Source organism: Monodon monoceros, unplaced genomic scaffold, assembly GCF_005190385.1.
Source record: "Monodon monoceros isolate NGI ecotype Baffin Bay Population unplaced genomic scaffold, NGI_Narwhal_1 Super_Scaffold_11, whole genome shotgun sequence".
Classification (NCBI taxonomy): Eukaryota; Metazoa; Chordata; class Mammalia; order Artiodactyla; family Monodontidae; genus Monodon; species Monodon monoceros.
The window spans coordinates 13595269-13620546 of NW_021703767.1; the positions used below are offsets into that span (position 1 = coordinate 13595269).

The 25278-nt window shown below is 41.1% G+C and overlaps 1 protein-coding gene across 2 annotated transcripts in view; it reads left to right on the forward strand.

Annotated features, from left to right (window-relative positions):
* TIAM1 (T cell lymphoma invasion and metastasis 1) overlaps positions 1–25278 on the forward strand; it is a 398406-nt gene that overhangs the window by 314364 nt on the left and 58764 nt on the right. For both annotated transcript variants that reach the window (XM_029214248.1, XM_029214249.1), the window contains 3 exons: positions 4485–4589; positions 12077–12158; positions 17715–17801. In XM_029214248.1, the coding sequence (XP_029070081.1) occupies positions 4485–4589; positions 12077–12158; positions 17715–17801 (274 nt within the window). The remainder of the gene's footprint in view (positions 1–4484; positions 4590–12076; positions 12159–17714; positions 17802–25278) is intronic.

Genomic DNA, 25278 nt, shown 5'->3' on the forward strand with positions numbered 1-25278 from the left:
AACTGCAGCTGAAGGTGTCAGAAGTAGGACTCTGGGCTTTTTGTATAAGCCAAACTCTGGAGGGTCCTTCCAAGGAGTTGCATTGCTTTGGAGCCTCCTGTGTACATTGGCTTTAGACTCCATCACATATCAGAGGGTAGGTCAGAGTTTAGCAATAAACATTGATTGGTGGAAAATTGAATAGTGAGTGGGGAAAATAGTGATTTTTAGGTACTTCTCAAGCTTTTGCTTTGATAGAAACTAAGGGAATCAGGGAGGAATAATACTGTTGTGGCAACTTAGAGACCATCTTTAGATAATGAGTTAGACCGGTTCCCCTATAAAGGGTTTATTTCTGTCACTTGACAGGGTTTTTAATGGCATCATTACGACACACATGCCTTTCTCTAACAAGAGAAGGTCATCCCACTCAGTTTTTCCTGAATCCTCAGGTTTTTTTTCCCCCAAAACATAGAAAAAAATAAGGTGTGGAACAAGCTTACATCTCTTGAGTTTAAAAACAGAAAAATTTTGTGTGCACTTTAAGAAACTGATGGTCTCCAGAGAAGCACCTGTGTAGGATAAATTATATAGTGTGCTTGGAGCCAGGTACCTCCTAAAGCTTGCTGCTTCTTCAGAAAACACTTTATTGTAATTAGTGGAGCCGATTTTATTCTTCAGAGGGAAAGAGATAATGGGGAAAACAGTGCCACATGTTATTAATGATCTGATTAATGTTGCGTGATTTTTCTTTTCTCCTGGAGGAGGGACTGAAAACAACGGTGATTGTCAGAATGTCTGTCTTTTATTTCTTTATTGTCGTTCTCAACTTTGGTGATGGGTGCTTTCTCTAATATTTAATAATCAATCTTTTTCTTGTGTCTCTTGCATTCAGCCATTCTCTTTCCTATTCTGTCTGATCCACATCATTTCACATCAGTTTGTCATCTGCCATCCGAGCACCAGTCAAGTTCTGGTACAGTAACTGTTTCAAGATCTACATTTCATGTGCAATTCATGTTATGAGTGTTATGAAAGTGATTGTTGCTAAATATAGCAGGTAACCGTGTTAGCCTATGGGTTGTGGACATACTCTGATCATTGCGATTACTAAAATAATTGCAAAGAAATTCATTTATTCATACTTGTTATTATTCACATGTGACCACTGGCATTTATTTCATGGCTTCACTCTGTAGACCTGTGGCTTTGGATATTCTAATAACCATGGACATTAAAAACAATAAAAATCTCCTCGAAGGGGAGGATAAGTCTCTTTGGAAATTCTGCAGTAGCACTTTGTGTGTGTGTGTGCGCGCGCGCGCGTGTGTGCGTGTGTGCACGCGTGCACGCGTGGATCTCTGGATGTCCTCACTGCATGCGTTTATGTTTCCTGAAGAAGTTTGATTGAAATGGAAGAATATGAGGAGAAATGGAAGAACAAAACATTGGTGGATTTCAAGATCATGTTATTCTCTGTTTTAATGGACTCAAACTATTTGTTGAAAAGACCTACATTATGTTTTGTTGTTTCATCCTTTGAAAGAGTCATAGGAAGATGAAAAATTTTAAAAACATGCCAACTAAACAAATAATATTTGTCTTATGGTATGATTTGGGACTGCATTGTCTCAAAATGAATCAAATGCTTTCTACGTACCTTAAGTAAATGAACATTGGAAAACAAATTTGGACCATTTGTTTTCCCAGCTGAATTTCTCTTACGTTGTAATTGAACATTTTACAAGTGTAAAGCAGGCCAAATCGTTAGAATTACTATCTTAAAATATTCATTAACATTTGGAATTTTTCTTGCACATAGATGTATTGTGAACATGGTAAGTTGTTCAACCTGCCTTGATACTGACTTGTAAATATTGGAGGAGCATGAAATTCTTGAGAGTTCTGATGATCTGATTTAGTTAATTCATTACGATTTTCCCTTTATGTTAGACCAGCCATGACTAATGGGGGCTCATAATTGAGAAACATTTACCAAAATGATAAGACACATGGGTATGTTGATCCAAAGTCCCATTTTTAAGGTAACTATTTACTGACCAAACCACGGGCTCTTGGGTTACAAATAAGATCATTATAATTGTTATGTTTGTTACAGGTGCTCATTTTTATTTTTCGAAGTTATCAAGACATTATTGTAACTTAAGGAAGTTTGAAAAATACGGTGGTGGAGGGGAAGACGGCCAGAGCCACCCTTATTCCTGTTGCTCTGTTCTCTTTGCTTTGTTAAACACTTCAAGGTGTCGGCCGTTATTTGGCGTTCTCTGTGCATCTGTATAAATGTTTTCAGCATTGTAGCATTTAAGGGATGATGTCTCCATCAGGACCACCTTAAGACGTTTGGTGCCTGCCAGTGGCACCAAACATCTCTCTTTCACACTGAGGTTTCGGGAGCCCGAAGCTTCTTAGGTGAGGTGGCTATTTTGGTCTGGTTTCCAGAAGACTGTCTAAGTGGCAGCCCCATTGGGAGTGTCTACCAAGTGTTGATTAATGATGACGATAAAGTTTCCAGGTGGATTTGTTCCTGTTGACCAAGACGCCATGAAGTTTCATTTCTCTTTCCCTCCCACCTCAGTTGGAAACAGATGGTGAACCAAAATATTTTGCTTCTAATTAAAGATTTCAGTGGGGATCTAGGTCAGTGGGAAGCATTTGCAGCTTTTATCTCTGTGAGGGAAACTTTGCTTGCTTATCGTAGCACCCTAAGTATTATTAATTTGTTGTTTGTCTCAGCGGCTCTTTGACAAGCAGTAGGTAGCACACTTTGAAACTTCCCTGCTTTTGCTTCCCTGGCTTACCCATCCACCCTGGTTATTTGACATCAATGATCTGGGTCTGGCAGACACTGAGCGTTTGATTTTCAGTACCGACAGCGAAAACCCGAAAGCCGGCTGCAAGGAAGGTGCTGCCTCAATGGTGCCTGTGTTCGGACGGTGGGCTTCAGACTAGCACATTACTCAGAAAAGGATACACGTTGGAGGTTCCCGAGAGTCACTCTAGAAAACTTCTTTATCATTCTGCTAGGCGTTTAGAACAAACTCACTTCTACTTTCCATAACTGTGCTTTTCTTTAGTGCAGGATCCCTGTCTTGCATGTGTGTTTAATTACGAGGCAAAGTCATCACTGTCGCCACCTCCCATGTTCTGCAGGCCCCTTCCCACACTCCTGAAGACTGCTTCACGCAGTATCTGGCACACTTCAGAATTTGTGAGGTGTAATTGAATGACTATTATTGGGATAATTATTAGAATGTTCTTAGCTTGGCTTTAAAATTTGGGGCCTGGGGGGAAGAAGGTAAACAGAAAGAGCATTAAACCGGTGAAAAATTAACTTCACTTATTTTGAAATAATTCTCATCAGTTGAGCTTTTGGTGTGAAGAGATTTTATATTGATGAAAAATTTCAAATTTACGAAGAGTAGGCAATAATGTAATAAACTTCTGTGTCACCATCACCAAGGTTCTATAATATCAAATTATGTTTCTCCATTTACTAACTCACTCCCACCCCCTGCTCTGAATGATTTTGGAAGCAGATTCCAGACATCATGTCTTTACTAGTACTTCAGGATAAATCTCTAAAAGATAAGGATGCTTTAAAAAAAGACTTGATGGAAACATTTTCTCTCTAGCAATACATTTTCATGTAACTTGCATGTAACTTTTGAAGAGCATTTTTTTCTTTTTTCCTCTGCATCTTCTTGAATGTGAATTGAGGATGTTAGTTATAAAACCATGTTTCCACTGTTGCCTTTTCCGCAAAGTTAATTCACGAATGACTTCCTAGATAGAAAAAAATCATTTGACCCATCCTGACCAGTGGAGAAGTCCTGGAAATTTCAATCCTTAACTGCTTCAGAATTGTTTTCTTTGGGCAAGTCATTCATTGTGTTTCCAAAGTTGGACACATGCCTGTCTTCGCTGCCCCCGGAGGGAGTCTCACTCAGGGTGTATATAAATAAGACTGAAATCCAAATGCCTTGTCTATACACCAACTCACTTGCAAATGAACTGTGAACAACTGTCCCAGTGTCCCCATGTGGTTAAAAAAATAAGTTTGCCTGGGCACAGCTTTCTTCTGTCACTGTAAATCCTTCCTTGCCTTTCTTGTCACTTTTCTTCTCCAATCACCTTTGTATGTTGGAAATTATGTTTAAAGGCCTTTTGGGTCTGATAGGTTTTCTTGCAAACCCAGTGTTAAAGAGCGTAATGGATGAGATAAGCAGAAGTGAAGATGTGACTTTTTTGTTTCCATTGATCATAAGATACCCGTGGGATATTATTTGTATATTCAATGAAAATTAAAGTTTGGTTTTGGGTGTAAACCTTTTAAGAAGTATAGAAATTTTACACCTCCCTTCAGTAGCAAATCATCATTATTCTCAGGAATAGATGACAATACATCAGTGGAAAACTAATTATGTCTATTTACTATTCAAAAGACATTTTCTCTTCTCCTCTTTTTTTTTTTGTTTTGGTCCCAGGCACATAGACTGGATCATTCTGCTCATTACCTGCGCCTGAAATTTCTAATAGAAAACAAAATGCAACACTACGTGCCAAAGCCCGAGGAGGACATTTATGAGCTGGTAATGTTTATGTCTGTTGTCCAAGTACATTCTGTAGGAGATTATTTTTAAATTATATGTGTGCTCATGCTAATTGTGGTTGGTGGAGTGGAACAAATTCTAAAATAAATGAGCCTCATTCAGCGCTCTTAAGTTTGTGGAGATGGCCTTACATATCACAATATTTTTGCAGAGTGAAAATGCCACCTTAGTTTATGCAGGGAACGATGCTGTGCTATCATGAAAAATTGAAATCCAGAACTGACTCTCAGATAGAATTTTAGTTATTATGCCTAGCTTTCCTTGTAGCTTTGACAGTCTTATGTTTTAAATGGGTGACTCAAAGGTGAGCTGGCTGTTGTCAGATAAAAAATACTAACTCCAATTTTGTATGACTCCTCACTGCATGTTGAAATTGATGGGTCAAATCCTGTTGGGTGACTCAAAGGTGAGCTGGCTGTTGTCAGATAAAAAATACTAACTCCAATTTTGTATGACTCCTCACTGCATGTTGAAATTGATGGGTCAAATCCTGTTGGGTGAAAAAGCTGCCATCTAATTATGTGTCCTGGCCTTTTGGAATTGTATTTATTATATAGATTCTTGGGCACACTTATGTGGGTTTGAGTTTCATTATGGGACTTGGGTTCTGAACTGTATCTGGATTTTTATATTGACTCTGTTGCTTACTAATTATGTGGTCTTGGCAAAAAAAAAAAAATGAGGTGATAATACTTTCTAGGATTTCGCAAAGATTAGAGATAACGGTTCACATAGTAGATGCTCAATAAATGGTTGTCATGGTAACATGGCAAAATAATGACAAGTTCCTTTTTTGTTAGCCAAAGGGTGCTTTTTTCAGTTCCAGGAAAGAAACATTTTGGGAGCAAGGCCCCCTCTCTTGGAGTTTGTTCTTCTTTCTCTGCACTTAGTCATTCCTCTGGGGGCCACTGAGCTTCTTGCCATGGATCTGTGAACGATAACAGTATGACTTCAGACAGGCTTTCACCACAGAAAACAGAACTGAAAATTGAAACCCGAATAGTCTCTTTTTGAAAAGGGGAAGCATGATTTAAAATTTAGTATATTTAGTAGGGAATTTTGTTTCTAATCAATTTTTTTTGAGGTTTACTTTCTCTGCAATAAAGCATCAATTTTGAGCACACAATTTCATGAGTTTTGGCAAATGTATACAGACAGTTGTGTTTCCAGCATTACAGTCATAATTTAGAACTGCGGTCCCCAAACTTTTTGGCACCAGGGACAGTTGTTTCGTGGAAGACAGTTTTTCCACAGACCGGGGGGTGGGGGATGGTTTTGGGATGATTCCAGCGCATTACATTTATTGTGCACTTTATTATTATTACATTGTAGTATATAATGAAATAATTATACAACTCACCATAATGCAGCATCAGTGGGAGCCCTGAACTTGTTTTCCTGCAACTAGATGGTCCCATCTGGGGGTGATGGGAGACAGTGACACCTGAAGTGTGTTGCTTATGTCTAGTCTACTCCATAAGATGCAGCTTGATTGTCACTTTCCACTCACTGATAGGGTTTCTTTTTTTGCGGTACATGGGCCTCTCACTGTTGTGGCCTCTCCCGCTGCGGAGCACAGGCTCCGGACACGCAGGCTCAGCGGCCATGGCTCATGGGCCCAGCCGCTCTGCGGCATGTGGGATCTTCCCGGACCGGGGCACGAACCCGCATCCCCTGCATCGGCAGGCGGACTCTCAACCACTGCGCCACCAGGGAAGCCCACTGATAGGGTTTTGATGTGAGTCTGCAAGCAATTGATTTATTATGGTCTCTGTGCAGTCAAACCTCTCTGCTAATGATAATCTGTATTTGCAGCTGCTCCCCAGTGCTAGCATCACAGCCTCGGCTCCACCTCAGATCATCAGGCATTAGATTCTCATAAGGAGCGCGCAACCTAGACCCCTCGCATGTGCAATTCACAGTAGGGTTCACGCTCCTGTGAGGATCTAATGCCACCGTTGACCTGACAGGAGGCAGAGTTCAGGCGGTAATGCGAGTGATGGGGAGCGGCTCTAAATACAGATGAAGCTTTGCTCGCTCGCCTGCTGTTCACCTCCTGCTGTGTGGCCCGGTTCCTAACAGACCATGGACCGCTCCTGTTCCGTGGCCCGGGGGTTGGGGACCCCTGATTTAGAACATTTCTATCATCTTAAAAACTTCCCTCATGTCCCTCTAAGTGTTTTTAATGAAATATAAGAGAGGGTGTGCTTTTATAACACTCTTATCATGTCACGAAATAGAAGAACGAAATAACCATTTTCAACCATCACTTAAATCACTAAGTTTAACACAGAGGAGGGTACTTTTAACAGTGGCTGATTTATTTTTTTCTCTGGCATGGGGAAAGCCCTGACTTTGTGCTCCGTGAGTAGAGGAGAGAAAGCCCTTTTTCTTACTTAAGAAAGGAAAGTGCTTTGCGGGTAACACTGGAACAGCTATTAGGTCATATATTTTGCATTTCAGAGTTAATGAATCTTTTGTGTCGTAAATGACAGGGATCATGCCTAAGCAACTTCCATGTCCTTCATATCTTACACACAGTACATGCTTAAGACATAGCTTTTGAGATTATATTGACTCCTTTATTATTTTTAAGTTTTGGCCATTTTGTGGTCCCATCCAGTGTAGGAGACTAAGGTGTGCCACACTTACTCTGTATCTACACTGCTATATACATATTGTAATTACAGTTATTTAAAAAAAGAATCCAAGATACAGAGAGATTATGGTATTCTTTCTTGCCCTGTTACAGAAGGTCTCCAGCTCTGAGATTCCTGAGGAAGTAAACAGTACTCACTTTACTGTTCAGATTGTGAGTGAGCATTGCTCAGGGGCACCTCTGTTTATACCAAGATTTTAAACTTTTTTGTTCTTAGGATATCTTTGGCAGCCTGGTAAAGCCTCTAGGTCCCATATCAGAATAATGTTTTCAATTGCATGAAATATATAGAATACATAGGATTACCTATGGCCTAATTGTGTTGAAATAGTTATCAAAACTATTTTAAAAATTATAGATAATATACGTGCTTACTTATTAGCTCATTAAATAACAAGACCCAGCATAGGTCTAACACCTGCCACTGTTTTGAAGTAGTGATGAGCATAACTGGTGTTTTGAGATCCTAGCAGCAACTAGAATATGGTATAAAAATACTGTGATTTCTGTTTCTGACAAGGTCGCAGGCATTGCTCATATTGCCGTGTTTGTTGCCTCCACTCATTTATAACTGAAGGAAATGCTAAGTCTGAGTTACAGGTTAGTGAATATAAAAATTTCAGGCTTTTTCACCATCCCAGTTCACAGACCCCTTGAATTCTATCCATACGTCCATGGTTTCCAATCCGTGCTTTGGGCCATTAAGCTGGTATGAAATGTCATTCCAGGGCAGGGGGTTTCTGAACACACAGTGTTCTTGGATGCCTTTTGAGATTTTACAGATATTTGATTTATTGTCCCTTACTGAACAAGTATTGGGCCACTTACGGCTAATTGGTTTCCATAACCCACCTCCATTTTATTTTATTTTTAATTTATTTTTTTTTGCAGCACACGTGCCTCTCACTGTTGTGGCCTCTCCCGTTGCGGAGCACAGGCTCCAGACACGCAGGCTCAGCGGCCATGGCTCACGGGCCCAGCCGCTCCGCGGCATGTGGGATCCTCACGGACCAGGGCATGAACCCGTGTCCCCTGCATCGGCAGGCGGACTCTCAACCACTGCGCCACCAGGGAAGCCCCTCCATTTTATTTTTGATGGACTAGGGAAGCTCACACATGTTTGAAGTCCTGTCCTGAAAAATGACTCCTTCATAGATGACTGTCCCAAAACATTTTATTCTCTGCTACAGTTTTGTCAAGTATTCTTGAGTAGTAAGGTCAATAGTTATTAGCGAAAGTGTGTACTACATTTTAAAGATCTTTTTGGAGGGTCTAGTGCATTTATTTGGTGGGGCTGGGGATTCTTTTGCTTATGAAAGACCATGAATAGTTAGTTTTCTACTTATCTGCTTTGCTAATATAAGTAATACCCGTTTGGCTACTTTTTCATGATCAGTTGGTTATTGGGTCCAATCTGTAGAATGATAATGAATATGGAGGCACTGGGTTTTTTGAAAACCCATATTAAATATGTTTTTCTTAAAGTGACAGGTGGGAATAAAGAGTTTGCAGAAACACTGATTGATTGATTCATTCATTCATCCCGCAAATATTTATTTAGTGTTTATTGTGTTCCTGGCACCATGCTAGCTGTTCTAGGCACTGAGATACACAGAAAAATCTCTACTCTTCATGGAAAATACATTCAAGTTTGTGGATACAGATATAAAAACATGTAAATATTTTTAACAAAGACAAGTAAATGTGTAATATTTCCCGGGATGTTAAGTGCGGGGAAAGAAAAAGTTAGGACAGACAGATAAAGATAGACATCTAAAAGCGATCGCGCTGCTCCTTTAGGTGTGATGTTTGAACAGCGTGGTGAGTGAGGTGAGAAGGTGAGTCATAGAGGTATTTTGGAGGAAAGTGTTCTAGGCTCAGGAAACAAAGCTGGGTAAGGCCTGGCAAGGGGAGGGGGGTGATAGTAGAGGTAGTTTACTCATGTTTGAGGAGGATCAGTGAGGAGGGTAAGTGAGGGAGTGGTGGGGAGAGGGAAGGTGGGGTGGGGAGGGGTTTCGATGCACAAGGAGGGAGGATGCAGAAGAGTGACCAGGAGGGCTTGTAGGGCCCAGGTGAGAAGGGAAATCCCCAGAGAGGAAGGGCATTATTTGACTCCTGTCTTAATAGGCTTGCTGTGGCTACTGTGTGGCCTATGAACCTTAGGGCCTTAGGGAAAGAGCTGGGAGAGCAGGCAGGAGGCTAGTGAGCTGTCGTTCAGGCCATGGGTGATGGTCACTTGGACCAGGCACGCCAAGGAGACCTGGTAGGAAATGAATGTGATTTCGTGATAATTCAAGTGCCAGGGTAATCAGATTGTTTCTTAACGTCTGATGGTGTTTAATCTGCTTTTTGAAAAGAGGGAAAACATGCAGCATCACTGATTTAATAAAAATAAAGGGGGGCTTCCCTGGTGGCACAGTGGTTAAGAATACACCTGCCAATGCAGGGGACGCGGGTTCAAGCCCTGGTCCAGGAAAGATCCCACATGCCGCGGAGCAGCTAAGCCCGGGCACCACAACTACTGAGCCTGCACTCTAGAGCCCGCGAGCCACGACTACTGAGCCCCCCACGCGCCTAGAGCCTGTGCTCTGCAACAGGGGAAGCCACCGCAACGAGAAGCCCGCACACCACAGCAAAGAGTAGCCCCCGCTCGCCGCAACTAGAGAAAGCCTGTGTGCAGCAATGAAGACCCAACACAGCCATAAATAAATAAATAAATTTAATAAATAAATGGAATGTGTGTGATACTTCTTTGCTAAAGATACATTTAAAACTACGAAATTTCGAAATTTCTGGTTTCAGATATTATGACTGCATCAAAAATATAAAGTGCAGCTCCTTCTTGAAATTTTACAGGTTTTAGAGATTTTTACCAAACCCAATTTTAGTCCAGCCAGCCTAAAGACAGTGGTCAAGGGCCCTGTCTATATTATACTAAGTTATTGTCTGAAATTGGTAAAAAACACAAAGACTTTCACACCAATTACAAAGAAGAGAGGAGGTAATATTATAAAAGAATAGCAAAGCTTATTTACAAAGCTAAATGCCCACGGGATCTATGGACAACCATTTGGAATTTTCCAGAGATGATTAGAACAAGCGGTGATATACTGCCACCTAGGGGGAGAGTTTGGCTCTCAAGGAAATTGAAAAAATAAAACTAAGGTTCAAAATAAGTGGAAGTGAATACATTTCATAACATTTTATTGAGCATTCCATGACATTACAAAATAATCATAAAATTGATTATATTTGGTATGTATAGTTTTGGTGACTGTAATTTTCTGAACTAAAGATCAGTAGATCTAATAGAACTGATTTCTTCTAACTTCAGAATGCATTGGTTTGAAACTTTTTCTGAAGTATAGAAAGAAAACCACATGAAGTTATGCCCTCAACATGAAGTTACGCATTTGGTGGAAGTTGCATTAAATTAGGGAGTTCTAGAGGATCTAGGCCGTTGGGTCAATGTTCCCAGCCCCTGCCCCACCCCTTGGCTTTCTAGTATTACAGCAGCCTGTTTTCCAGACTCCTGAATCCTAAACATTCTGCTCACTTATCCCACCTGTCAACTGCCCTAAGAAAGTGAAGAGAAAGAAACCTGCATTTTTTTCATACTTGTCTGAACAAAATTATTTCTGGACAAATGACTGAGATGGGGGCAAGTTTAAATAATCACCGAGACTTCTCTTTAACGCTAAAGGACAGTTTTCTGTTATTGACTTTGGCTCAAAATAGATTTTCGTTTTGAAATTAAATGACAAATTTTAAGTTCTATATGAGCGTTTGACACGTCAATATGTTTTGGAATTTCTATCATAAAGTTTGGAAGTGGCCTTTGGCTTACTTACTGAAGAAGTAAGGTTTGGTACCCTTTACTGTGGTACCCCTGAGTCCTACCAGGAAACAGTCTGGGAGGCATTATAGTGTAATGGGGAGAACTTCAGGGCTGGAGCAAGTGAGACCTGGGTTCAAATCCCAGCTCTGCCCAGGCTGGCCTTTTGACCTTAGGAAAGTACTTTCTCTGTAGCCTTTTTCTCGTCATTTGTAAAATGGGGATCACGTTTGTCTCATAGAGAGCATGTGAGGGGCAAGAACACATGGTAAAACCTTCATAAGTTACCGTCCATGATGATGCTAGGTCCAGACATCTAAGCATGAAGTATAAATTAAATTAATTGAAATAAAGTTTCTCTGTGAACTGCCAGTTTCTCTTTTTTTTTTTTCCATGTTTTCTTGGGTTTCTGAGAGAGGTGATTAATTTATGTACTTCAGTTTTTGCAGTAATTTGGTATAATCTAATGGCTAAAAGAGAATATTGTCATTTATATAATCTGTCGTCTGTTTTAATGCTATAATTTTTCTCTGCATATTTGTACTCTTGTGGACCTTTTGAGCCAAAATGGTATACGAACAGAAGAGAATGGAAGCACAGAGATTTCTCCTATTCCTATGGATCCCATATCAAGATCTTTCTAACCTCTTTATGATGTTAATAATTTTTTCCCCAGTACTGAAGATTTTCGATTACCTTAGCATTATTTTTCAGATGTGTGATAGATAATAGGGTGGGAAAAGACATACAGAGTGATGTCAAGGAATTATTTAGAAACTGGAACTAGAGCTAAATCTGGGAATGTGAGTTATAAGTTTCCACTTTGAGTCTTAATGGGGTCAGTTCAAGAAAGATACTAGGATGTGATGAGAATTTGATTTCAAATTCTGAAAAAATAGATTTACAAATTGATGACTATTTCTAAGTTATTTTTAATGAAGTCTTAATTAGGCTTCTCTTTGTCATTTTCAGCTGTACAAAGAAATTGAAATTTGTCCAAAAGTCACTCAGAACATCCAGATTGAGAAGTCAGATACAGCCGGTGATAATTATGGTATGTTTCCTTTTCTTTGATCTTTGGTGTTCTTCACTTTAAAACAATTCCTGTGTAAACATGCACTTATTTACAATTCAATAAAATGCCTTTGGGGCCTATTTAAAACAGATAGCCCATCTGGCTTCTGTGCTCTGCCGAGCAGCCAAAGTAAGGGGAAAAAGATATTTACCCTGGGTATGACGAAGGTTTTAGCTTTACATTTCTTAACTTTAATCATCGGGGTTCGCCTGTCATAGAAAAGAAATGGATCCATTGGGAGGAGATTATTTTATCTTATGATATAGCCTAGTAATGAAGAAATTATCCTTTCGCACCTCTATCCCCCAAATATATGTATTATGCTCCTTTCCCTCACAAATGATGTTAAAGGAACTTGTTTTGGTGTGAGTTGGGGTCCCCAAGACCACCTCTGGGTTTTTTGGTTCACTAAGAGGACCCTCTGGACTCAGCTTAATCATGACCACGGTTTATTGCAGCAAAACTATACAAAAGAGCATCAGTAAAAGGGAGAGGCACGTGGGGTGAAGAGCGCAGAAACCCGGTACAAGCTTGCAGGGTCCTCCCCAGTCACACAGAAGTCCATAATTCCCCCAGCAACAAGCTGTGACAATGCGTGTGAACTGTTGTCTGGTAGGAAGTTTGTTCGTGACTCAGTGCCCAGGAATTTTATTGAGAGGCTGGTCAGGGAGGCACCCTCTGCCCAGCATAGACCAAAATTCCAGCCTCCCAGGAGGAAAGCAGGTGTTCAGCACAAACCACATTGTTTGTACAGATTTTAGACACAATGAGCTACACTAGGGTGTTGGGTACCCTCCCCAAATCCAAGTTCCCAGATGCCAGCCAGGATCCAAACGGAGAAGCAGGCCTTTCAGAGAATAGCAGTCAGGCTTGCTATGTTAAGGCTTTCCTGTTGTCTACCTTCTGGTGTAGTTAAGTATGTAATCCTTTCCATAGATTTAAGACTAGTCATCTTAGCATTACACTTTATGACTTGGATAGTAGTGAAGTTGGTGCTCGAGTGACATACATAGGGAAACCCATATGCTATATCAGGGCTAGATCAGTCAGGAGGGCGAGGTTAGCTGAGGCAATGACAGTCACCAAAGCCCAGCGGCTCCAAACAGTGAAATTCTTTCTCCTCTTCACCATGCATCCTCTGTGGGTTGGCTGGGACCCCTTCTGTATGTTATCCCCCCTCTAGGACCCAGGCCTGCGGCACCTGCCACCTGGGACATTGTCTGTCTCTTGGCAAAGGAGAAAGAGGGAAGGTGGTGATTTGGGTGCTGGCTCACTCCCAATTCACTTGTCAAAGCACATGACTGGAGGGGGGGATGGGTAGGTGGGCAGAAGAGTAGTCCTACTATGTACTGGAAAAGAGGAGAACTAGAAGATCTGGTGGAAAGATATAAAGGTCACTGCATATGCTTGCTTACTGCGTATTTCTCTCTGAATTAACTTATTAGGCTTTTTCACATTTGAAAGCCTTCAAACCCTTTACCGAGCAGCAGCATCTTCAGTATTCCCGCCGAAGCCTCTCCCGCAGGCAGCCAGTCCACCTCTCAGAGCACTCACTGGCGTGCTTTGGCCTAATGAAGAGAACCGAATTTCCAACCCCTGGCCACTTGCGTTACACCCTCACGCTGTTTCCTTCTTGACCTTAAAACTAAAGACAGCATTAGAGCCAGAGGACGTTTTTGATGGCAAGGGATACATGTGTCTGAAGGTTTATTATGCAGTGGAAGCATGACCTCAGTAATTAAAGCAGTAATCGGTAGCAGTGCTACAAATAAGCATCTGGGTCCTCCAAACTGAATTTTACCATATCCCTTACTCTTTTGTCTTTGGTTTAGTTACTTTCTCTTGCATAAGGGGAAAGTGTAGCAAGAAGCAAGAGAGGGCTGAATTTCACAGCTCTTGGAATCAGATGCCAAGGTGGACTGGTTTTGGGGACTTCCCTGGCAGTCTAGTGGTTAAGACTGCGCTTCCACTGCAGGGGGCGTGGGTTCCATCCCTGGTTGGGGAACTAAGGCCCCATGTGCCGTGCAGTGCAGCCAAAGGAAAAAAAAAGATGGTTTGGTTTGGTTTGGGGACTCAGAAATAGAAACTGGGCATAGAACCGCTATATTTTTTATACTTTTTTTTATTAAAGTGGCTGAAGTACTCACAGAACCTGTTTAGATTTCAATGCTGAAGCTGTTACAGGGCATCAGACATCAACCCAGAGGGTACTGTTGGCCGTGCTTCTCACCTGACCTGACATAAAGAAGCAGGGGTTTGGGGGTTTTGTTTTCATTTCTGATCTGTCATGGAGCACCCCTGCTTTTGTAAACTACAAAATCCCTTGCTTAGCGGTTGTGGCAGTGTCAGACGATGAGGTTCGCAGTGCTTAGTCTTGCTTTCTGTCCTTACATCGCTGTCAGTTACAGCCTATCTGTAGTGGTTCCTGGACTTCACCTTGGAAGGCCACCATGCATGGCTAATAACCTTAGGAAAATCCTTTATTCTCAGTGCCCAGTTCGATGTTGGCAGAAGGCGTTCCCACAAGTAGCTAAAGAGTCCCCGAGTCCTAAGAAGACCTGGTTGTCTCTGACCTCAGAATCTACCAAGGATTCTAAATTCAGCCCACCTCTCTCTGACATTAGCACCTAAGTGCAGCTTCCTGCTATACATCAATTTCAGTATATGTAAGTTACTAGCACACATCAGCACACATACAAGATCTAACTGTAAACCAGATGCTGCTTTCTATTGTAGAACGCTTTAGGGAGGAAATTATGACTTAATAATTCCACTGACTAAACAAATGGAAAGATTTAACACTTGCCTAATTTCTCTCTCTTGCCCCTCCCTCTACCTCAGCCCTCAGGACTCTCTCAGACTTGTTGTTGAAGTTAGTTCAAATAGTTTTGTAATAGACGAAGCATGATGCCCTAGGCCGCCTTGAAGTGGATGAATGCATCATTTCAGCAACTGAGTATTCCTTCTTCTCTGGGGACTGCTTAGACTATTAGACTTTTGGTCTTGTGTCCCCTCTATGTCAGAGGTGTCTGCACTTTTCTCACTTTCTCTCTTTCACTGTATCCTGGACTCTGGTTCTGAGTACTTCTATTTTGTTTACTTTGTTGTCCTGATTTTTCTTTGGTCATGAATTTCAGTATGAGGAAACTTCTGGTTATTTAACATATGAGTCTGTCTTCTTCGTTTCTTCACTCAGTTTTAATCACTTCCTTCATTCTCAAGGTCATATGCCATTCATGGTGCCTCCTGGTCTTTGTAACTCTAAGCCTTCTGATGGGTATCGCATATATTGGGTTTATATTGAATAACTCTCTCTGTCTTCTGTTGGCAGTCATTTTGGACCGCATTACATTTGTCTGCTGGGAGTTAGATTGTTGCTGTCCTATTTAAAAGAAAAAAATATTCTGACTTGTGCGGCTGACATCAAAAAGTCTACAAATAACAAATTTTGGCAAGGATGTGGAGAAAAGGGAACCTTTTTACACCGTTGGTGGGAATGTAAATCAGTGCAGCCTCTATGGAAAACAGTATAGAGGGTCCTTAAAAAACTAAAAATAGAACTACCATATGATCCAGCAATCCCACTCCTGGATATATATCCGGAAAAAACTAAAATGAGTTCAAAAAGATACATGCACCCCAAAGTTCATAGCAGCACTATTTACAATAGCCTGCACGTGGATACAGTGGAATATTATTCAGCCAAAGAAAAGAATGGAATATTGCCATTGGTAGCAATATGGATGTGCCCAGAGAATATTATTTCACAGCTTTAGTGAAATAAGTCAGACAGAGAAAGACGAATACTGTATGATATCACTTATATATGGAATCTAAAAAATAATACAAATGAGTACATATTTGTTACTGTAGGAGATGGTTATAATCCCCACCTTCCCTCCATTGTGCAAATTATTGGCATTTTGAAATGGAGGCTTCTCCTTGGGACTCTTGACATCCTTAGTAGTAAGGAAGGAAGGTAGCAAATGAATACCCATCTCCACTGACTTTGGTTTAAGGTGACTTGCAGTAGGCTGTCAACACATCACCTCTCCTGACAATGTGTTCATTTTATTTTTAATAGAGTAAAATTTGAATTAAAAAATTTGGTCTCAGAACTTTATAAAATGGTAGCATTTTAGAAAGGAAATGCCTGTATTTTAATGAATTCTCTTCATCCTCTCCCTGTTGTAGTCCTTGATTCTTATCTATTCTAACAGATAAAAGAAAAAGAAAATCTCCGCTGCGTTAAGGCTAATGTCATTTAAGTGGCTCGTGTCTAAAATTATTTTTATTTCAGTGGGACTTCTTGAAGAGTAATCTGAAAGTTAGAAGTTGCTGTAAGAATGGAATTTAAAATAAGAGAATAAAGTAAAGACTTTGGAAAGTCCTCAGGGGGTGGGCTCGTTCAGTTCCCTATCCGAGGGAGTTTCGGTACCCTAGTGGGTGACGGCATCTGACAATTTTGCCTACGTGTGGGTATCTATTTCCTGGTCCTGTGAATGATACAAAAAAACATGTGTTCATTATGACATGAACTGAGAAGTCTCAGTGAGTCCCTGGGCCCCAGTCTTTTAATTAATTATTCTATTTTGTCGTTAGTTGCCTGTTTGTTTTTTTAAAACCGCTGTTTTTTTCCTTTGCCTAAGCCTTATTTTTCTCCCAGAGCTGAAATCATTCGTGTCATATCTTTACAATTGTATTAATTTCCATTGCCCTTTTAAGATTATCTACCAAAGTATTTTATCCTGAGGGAAAGTCGGTGTTGGTTGTGGACATTCCACTGATTGATCAGAAAGAGTTTTACGTGAGACTGTCTAGAAACAGACGTGACCAAGTCTTGTAGCCATAGGATTGGGAGCACTTAGAACCTCAGGGCCTTGTTCTGCCTTATTTTCCGAAGGATGTAGCAAAACCCAAGATTAATTAACTAACGGGCTTTGAGCTCTGGAAGCCGAGACAGGTATAAGATAATCTTATGATCAGACACTAGGAGAATGTGCAGTCCATCAGTTTCAATATGAAGAAGGATTTCTAAAGTTTGTTGCTACTTCTCCCTGTTTGCAGAACTTTACTAATTAAAGCAGTGTCCACACAGCAGTATATATGGATGAACACACAGCATACGGTTGTTCTGTTGTGACATGTCCTAGGACATAGATTTGCTGAAAAAAGTCAAGGGGACCCAGATGAGATAAGCTGATTGTTTCTGTTTTGTGCTATGGAGGGAACTGTGAAAAAAAAGAGGCAAAACTATGGCATTTATTAGCAAGCAGGGTAAAACAAAATCATTTTCTTCCGTTTGAGTTGATAGGTAGGTTGTATGAAGATAGATGTACCTGGTAATATTAATTTTTACAGTGACTTCTTTTAGAGTGATCTAAACATACATTTTTCTGCTTTGTGAAACAATACGAACAAGGAAAAACTATAACCCCAAGCAATGAACATACCTAGTTCACAGCAGATTCTTCTTGTTGTTCGCTCAACACTCAGAGGGTGTGAGCCTTACCTGGCTGTCCCTGTGTTTCCTAGGCTTTTCACTTTCTTCTGTGGAAGAAGATGGTGTTCGAAGGCTCTACGTGAATAGTGTAAAGGAAACTGGCTTAGCTTCCAAGAAAGGTAAGTTGTTAAGTGTCTTGTCTTGACTTGTTTGTCTTCAGTTCCCTTTTGGGTTTCTCTAGTTGGTGGATGAGAAGGATATGCCCAAAGGGTTCACCCCTGAAGAGTATTTAAATGTTGTCTCATCGAAAACTCTTCCAGGGAATACGAGTATTATTTCCATCAGCTCAACTGTGCAAGGAATGTTGCCTTCTTGGATTTTAAATCGGATTTTGAGCCCATCTCCATGGGGTTGATGGGAAATTCCCTTCTACTCAGAAGTGGTTGTCCTTCGCTACCATCTGGGATGGAATGGAGGTCCCAGGGATCTTCTTGAAGCAGATTATTCGGGAAGACCCCTCTGTGCCTTGGTCTGCACTGGTTGAAGCTGACATTGGCCCTTGCCTGAGCTGGCAAAGCTCCATCATGTTCTGTTGCTGCCATTCATAGAGGAATCTTTGTAGAAGTTGAGAACCTAGGGGTTCGGGATCCTGACTTCCTGCCCTCCTCAGAGAGCTCTTCTCTGCTACACCCTGCCTGCGGCCCTAGAAGGGCTCATAGTGTTGTCTGTCTAGGCTACTTGTGGAACCCCAGCTCTCCATACTTTTCCTACTCTGAGAGAATCATTTCAACCTAGAGTTTTTGCTTCCTACGTTAGTTTCCTAGGGCTGCAGTAGCAAACTGCCACAAACTGGGTGATTCAAATCAATAGAATGTATTCTCACACAGAGGCCTTTCAAACTTCCGGCCTCCTGACGTATTCTCATCAGGAGGCCGGAAGTTTGAAATCAAGGTATTGGCAGGGTTGTTTCTTTCTGGAGCCTCTGCAGGAAGAATCTGTTTCATGGTTGTTTTTAGATTCTGCTGGCTGCTAGTAGCCCATGGCGTCCTTGGCTTGTAGCTGCATCACTCTAATTTCTGCCTCTGTCCTCACATGGCCCTCTTTCCCATGTGTCTCCCCATCTTTACACGGCCTTCTTACAAGAACACCAGTCATTGGATTTAGGACCCACCCTACTCTGGTATGTCTTCTTCCTGACTTAATTACATCTGCAAAGACCCTCTCTCCAAATAACGTCACGTTCTGGGTGGACATGACTTTTGGGGGGAACCTGGGCAGGTAGGTAGGGCTTAAAATCCACCTTCATTTCATTCTTTTTGCTATGGAATTTTTAGCTTCATCCAGGCAGTGGCAAAATAATGCCCATTGAATATGAAAGTCCAACATGTCTTGGTCAGTTACACTTGGATGTGATACCTGTATCTGTTCTGCTAGAGGACAGTGGAGCAGCTGGGAGAGGATGGAATGCCTGCCTACCTTTCCCACCTCCTCCCATGTTCTGGGGCAGCTTAGTTCTGCGTGTTCATGGCTTACAAGCTCCCTGTGCAGCGTACTTTGCCCTGTGCTGCCAGCACCGGAGAAGTGCTACCCGCAGACTTGGCTCTGCACAGAGATGGCAAAGGTGGGCCCAATCGGAAACAAAGTCCAAGCAATTTATCCACTGCTAACAGCCACGGACAAGGATTTTCCTTCATTTTCCTTCCATATTTTCGAGGCCAAAGGCAGTCCAGAGGCCAGAGTTTGACGCATTCAAAGCGTATCTCAGCTAAGAGCAGAGGTGACGAGGTTTATTCCCCTTTAAACCCCAATCTGATTTTTATCTCTTTCAGCACGAATGTGCCGGTTGGCGTGCGGGGGTGGGGAAATACGCTGCCCTGGTTTTTAGTCACATCCTGTTTTAGTCCTTTGAATCCAGGAACACTGGTGTTAGATAAAAGCAAACGGTCGTCTGCTGCAGCTCCCTTGCCCCATATCACACTGTTCTCTGTGGATGCAAGAGTGATGCCCATTTGTCCGCCTGGGTGGCAAACTATTCCCAGTATCCCACCTGCAGACGGCTGTGTCGGGAGAGATACTTGATGTTAAACGTAACCGCTAGAAGACCTCCCGATAACGGAGAGTTCCCTGTGGACCATACGGCCTCTTTTTGGGCGTCTCTGATTATAAAACATCCTTCTCCCTCAGCTTCCGTTCACTGTTTGCCTCCTCGTTTATAGCCAGCCATTGGTGTTCATGATGTGCTTCATGTTAAAACTGCTAAGTCTTTTCCACATTTGACACTTCCAGATCTTTCAACAAGTCATTAGAATGTAGAATACAACTCTGGTCATTGCCCTCTGGACACTATCCAAATGCTAGTTCTGCTAGAGGACGGTCCAGATTTTAGTGTTTCTGAAAATGACCAGAATGTGGTGCAACCAAGGGGCGTCTGGTGGCACGCAGCCTAATTAGATCTGAATATTCTGTTTGCATTAATTGAACCTACACTTGATTTATTTTTCTTAGCCACCTTGGGCTTTTGGCCTGTGATGGGCTGATGGGTAATCCCCATATCCCTGCTTTCTCTTGCCTACCTCTTGCTCTGTGTTGGATCTCATGTTGGCTGTACTTGTAGAACTGACTTTTGGAACCAAACTGTGTTTACACTTATCTGTGTTCATCTTGGGCCTGTTTGGCACATTGTTCTGCTCTTGGAATCATCTGAGGTTGGGATCAGGCATCTTCTTTGCTGTCATCTAAGTGTCTTCCAGATGGCTCCACAGGACACAGAGAAAGCTCTGTGCTGTATTTTTCTAGACAGATAGATTAGATGCTTCACAACTTTTACCATGGGTGGTGGGGATCATTTTTGAGTAGGCTCAAAAATTCCAAAAAAAAGTTTTCCTCTTTGTTCTACCAAATATTAATAATGAGAGTTAATGTCTTGAATATCTTCCACATGCCAAGTGCTGTGCAAAGAGTATTATATGGATTATTTTGTTGAATCTCATTTAATCCATGCCCCTCTTTACGTATGAGGAAACTGAGACTGGGAGAGATTCAGTAACGTGCCCACAGGCACAGAGCTGTTACACAGTGGGGTTGTGACAGAAGGACCCCAACAAGGTACTTCATTGCCCACCACTGCTGGGCCCCCTGCTCTCACTTATTAATACTGAGACTAGCTCACTCAGGTAGGCCCTGTATTAGTTTCCTAGGGTTGCCATAACAAACTACCACAAATTGGGTGGCTTAAGAAACAGAACTGGATAAAACTAAAAGCTGGTTCTTTGAGAAGATAAACAGAATTGATAAACCGTTAGCCAGACTCATCAAGAAAAAAGGGGAGAAGACTCAAATCAATAGAATTAGAAATGAAAAAGAAGTAACAACTGACACTGCAGAAATACAAAGGATCATGGGAGACTGCTATAAGCAACTATATGCCAGTAAAATGGACAACTTGGAAGAAATGGACAAATTCTTAGAAAAGCACAACCTTCCAAGAATGAACCAGGAAGAAATAGAAAATATAAACAGACCAATCACAAGCACTGAAATTGAGACTGTGATTAAAAATCTTCCAACAAACAAAAGCCCAGGACCAGATGGCTTCACAGGCAAATTCTGTCAAACATTTAGAGAAGAGCAAACACTTATCCTTCTCAAACTCTTCCAAAATATAACAGAGGGAGGAACACTCCCCAACTCATTCTACGAGGCCATCATCACCCTGATACCAAAACCAGACAAAGATGTCACAAAGAAAGAAAACCACAAGCCAATATCACTGATGAACATAGATGCAAAAGTCCTCAACAAAATACTAGCAAACAGCATCCAACAGCACATTAAAAGGATCATACACCATGATCAAGTGGGGTTTATCCCAGGAATGCAAGGATTCTTCAATATACGCAAATCAGTCAATGTGATATACCATATTAACAAACTGAAGGAGAAAAACCATACGATCATCTCAATAGATTTAGACAAAGCTTTTGACAAAATTCAACACCCATTTATGATAAAAACTCTCCAGAAAGTAGGCATAGAGGGAACTTACCTCAACATAATAAAGGCTGTACATGGCAAACCCACAGCCAACATCATTCTCAATGGTGAAAAACTGAAACCATTTCCTCTAAGATCAGGAAGAAGACAAGGTTATCTACTCTCACCACTGTTATTCAACATAGTTTTGGAAGTTTTGGCCACAGCAATCAGAGAAGAAAAAGAAATAAAAGGAAACCAAATCGGAAAAGAAGAAGTAAAGCTGTCACTGTTTGCGGATGACATGATACTCTACATAGAGAATCCTAAAGATGCTACCAGAAAACTACTAGAGCTAATCAATGAATTTGGTAAAGTAGCAGGATATAAAATTAATGCACAGAAATCTCATGCATTCCTATACACTAATGATGAAAAATCTGAAAGAGCAAGTAAGGAAACATTCCCATTTACCACTGCAACAAGAAGAATAAAATACCTAGGAATAAACCTACCTAAGGAGACAAAAGATCTGTATGCAGAAAACTATAAGACACTGATGAAAGAAATAGAAGATGATACAAACAGATGGAGAGATATACCATGTTCTTGGATTGGAAGAATCAACATTGTGAAAATGACTATACTACCCAAAGCAAACTACAGATTCAGTGCAATCCCTATCAAACTACGAATGGCATTTTTCACAGAACCAGAACAAAAATTTTCACAATTTGTATGGAAACACAAAAGACCCTGAATGGCCAAAGCAATCTTGAGAAAGAAAAACGGAGCTGGAGGAATCAGGCTCCCTGACTTCAGACCATACTACAAAGCTACAGTAAACAAGACAGTATGGTACAGGCACAGAAACAGAAATATAGATCAATGGAACACGATAAAAAGCCCAGAGATAAACCCACGCACATATGGTCACCTTATCTTTGATAAAGGAGGCAAGAATATACAGTGGGGAAAAGACAGCCTCTTCAATAAGTGGTGCTGGGAGAACTGGACAGGTACCTGTAAAAGAACGAAATTAGAACACTCCTTAACCCCATACACAGAAATAAACTCAAAATGGATTAAAGACCTAAATGTAAGGCCAGACACTATCAAACTCTTAGAGGAAAACATAGGCAGAACACTCTATGACATAAATCACAGCAACATCCTTTTTGACCCACCTCCTAGAGAAACGGAAATAAAAACAAAAATAAACAAATGGGACCTAATGAAACTCCAAAGCTTTTGCACAGCAAAGGAAAGCATAAACAAGACGAAAAGACAACCCTCAGAATGGGAGAAAATATTTGCAAATAAAGCAACAGACAAAGGATTAATCTCCAAAATATACAAGCAGCTCATGCAGCTCAATATCAAAAAAAACAAACAACCCAATCCAAAAATGAGCAGAAGACTTAAATAGACATTTATCCAGAGAAGATACAGAGATTGCCAACAAACACATGAATGGATGCTCAACATCACTAATCATTAGAGAAATGCAAATCAAAACTACAGTGAGGTATCACCTCACACCAGTCAGAATGGCCATCATCAAAAAATCTACAAACAGTAAATGCTAGAGAGGGTGTGGAGAAAAGGGAACCCTCTTGCACTGCTGGTGGGAATGTAAATTGATACAGCCACTATGGAGAACAGTATGGAGGTTCCTTCAAAAACTAAAAATAGAACTACCATACAACCCAGCAATCCCACTACTGGGCATATACCCTGAGAAAACCATAATTCAAAAAGAGTCGTGTACCACAATGTTCACTGCAGCTCTATTTACAATAGCCAGGACATGGAAGCAACCTAAGTGTCCATTGACAGATGAATGGATAAAGAAGATGTGACACATGTATACAATGAAATATTACTCAGCCATAAAAAGAAAGGAAATTGAGTTATTTGTAGTGAGGTAGATGGACCTAGAGTCTGTCATGCAGAGTGAAGTAAGTGAGAAAGAGAAAAACAAATACCGTATGCTAACACATATATATGGAATCTAAAAACAAAACCAAAACCAAAATGGCTCAGAGGAACCTAGGGGCAGGACAGGCAGAAAGATGCAGACGTAGAGAATGGACTTGAGGACATGGGGAGGGGGAAGTGTAAGCTGGGACGAAGTGAGAGAGTGGCATGGACATATATACACTACCAAACGTAAAATAGATAGCTAGTGGGAAGCAGCCGCATAGCACAGGGAGATCAGCTCAGTGCTTTGTGACCACCTAGAGGGGTGGGATAGGGAGGGTGGGAGGGAGATGAAAGAGAGAGGGGATATGGGGATATATGTATACATATAGCTGATTCACTTTGTTATAAAGCAGAAATTAACACACCATTGTAAAGCAATTATACTCCAATAAAGATGTTAGAAAAAAAAAAAAAACCCAGAACTTTATTCTCCCACAGTTCTGGAGGACAGAGTCTGAAACCAAGGTGTGTGCAGGGCTGTGGTCCCTGGGAGGTTCTAGGGGAGAATCCTTTCTTGCTTCTTCCTTCATCTGGAGGCTCCAGGCGTGGCAGCACTACTCCAATCTCATCCTCCATCTTCACATAACTTTCTCCTCTTCTCTCTGTGTCTCTCTTTTGTGTGTCTCTTACAAGGACACTTTTCAGTGGGTTTAGGACCCATCAGATAATCCAGCTTGATTTTATCTCAAGATCTTTTACTGAATTACAGCTGCAAAGATCCTGTTTCCAAATAAGCTCACATTCCCAGGTTTTGGGACATGGACATATCTTTTTAGGGGCCACCCTTCAACCCACTACATATTGTTATTCAGCCAGTCACAGCAACCTAGAAATTCTTTTTTTTTAAATTATTTTATTTTTATTTATTTAGTTTTTGGCCGAGTGGCTTGCGGGATCTTAGTTCCCTGACCAGGGATTGAACCCGGACCCTAGGCATTGAGAGCCCAGAGTCCTAACCACTGGACCACCAGGGAATTCCTACAAACCTAAAAATTCTTTAAAAAAAACAAAAAACTTACAGATGGTTTTAGTTTTTAAGTCGTTTTTTCTTTTTCTCCTTATTTTACCTCTTCTAATATCTAACGAAAAGAATTGTCTCCAAGAGAACACTTAAAAACCAATAACTGCCTTTCACATGTGGAAATTTTGTGTTTTCAAGTCAAATGCTGTGATGCCAAAACCTTTCACCTAAAAAATGGAATGGTTAGTCTCCCAGAATTCTGCCTCTGATGTGGAGGAAAACCTTCTCATTTCTCCCCCATTGCCTCCTCACCTGTGATGTTTCTTGGAGTATTTTATGATAGAAAATTGATTTCAAGTATTTTGGAAACCTGAGTAAAGCTGGCCGATAGGTGTGACCCGGTGAAGTTGGGAAGCGAGAACTTCTCTGCGGAATTATTTTTCTGTGGAATCAGTGAGAACTGCGGGTATGCCTGAGGGACTGTGTGGCTTTGCGTTTGGCAGTTCATCCTTTGTCTCTGCCCTTCAGTCACTCCCTTTTTCAAGTTAGTTTTTCCACAAACAAACTTAGAAAATAAGAAATATTCTTAGAAAATAAGAATCAGACTCCTTTCTTCTTCTTAACTGAAGGGAAACCTTATTTCCTCTCCTGTTCTTCCCTAATCTCTCCCTCTCTCAAACTGCTGGAATGTTCTTGTAATGTCAGGTGGACCTGCCCCGGGTCAGTCACAAGTTCTT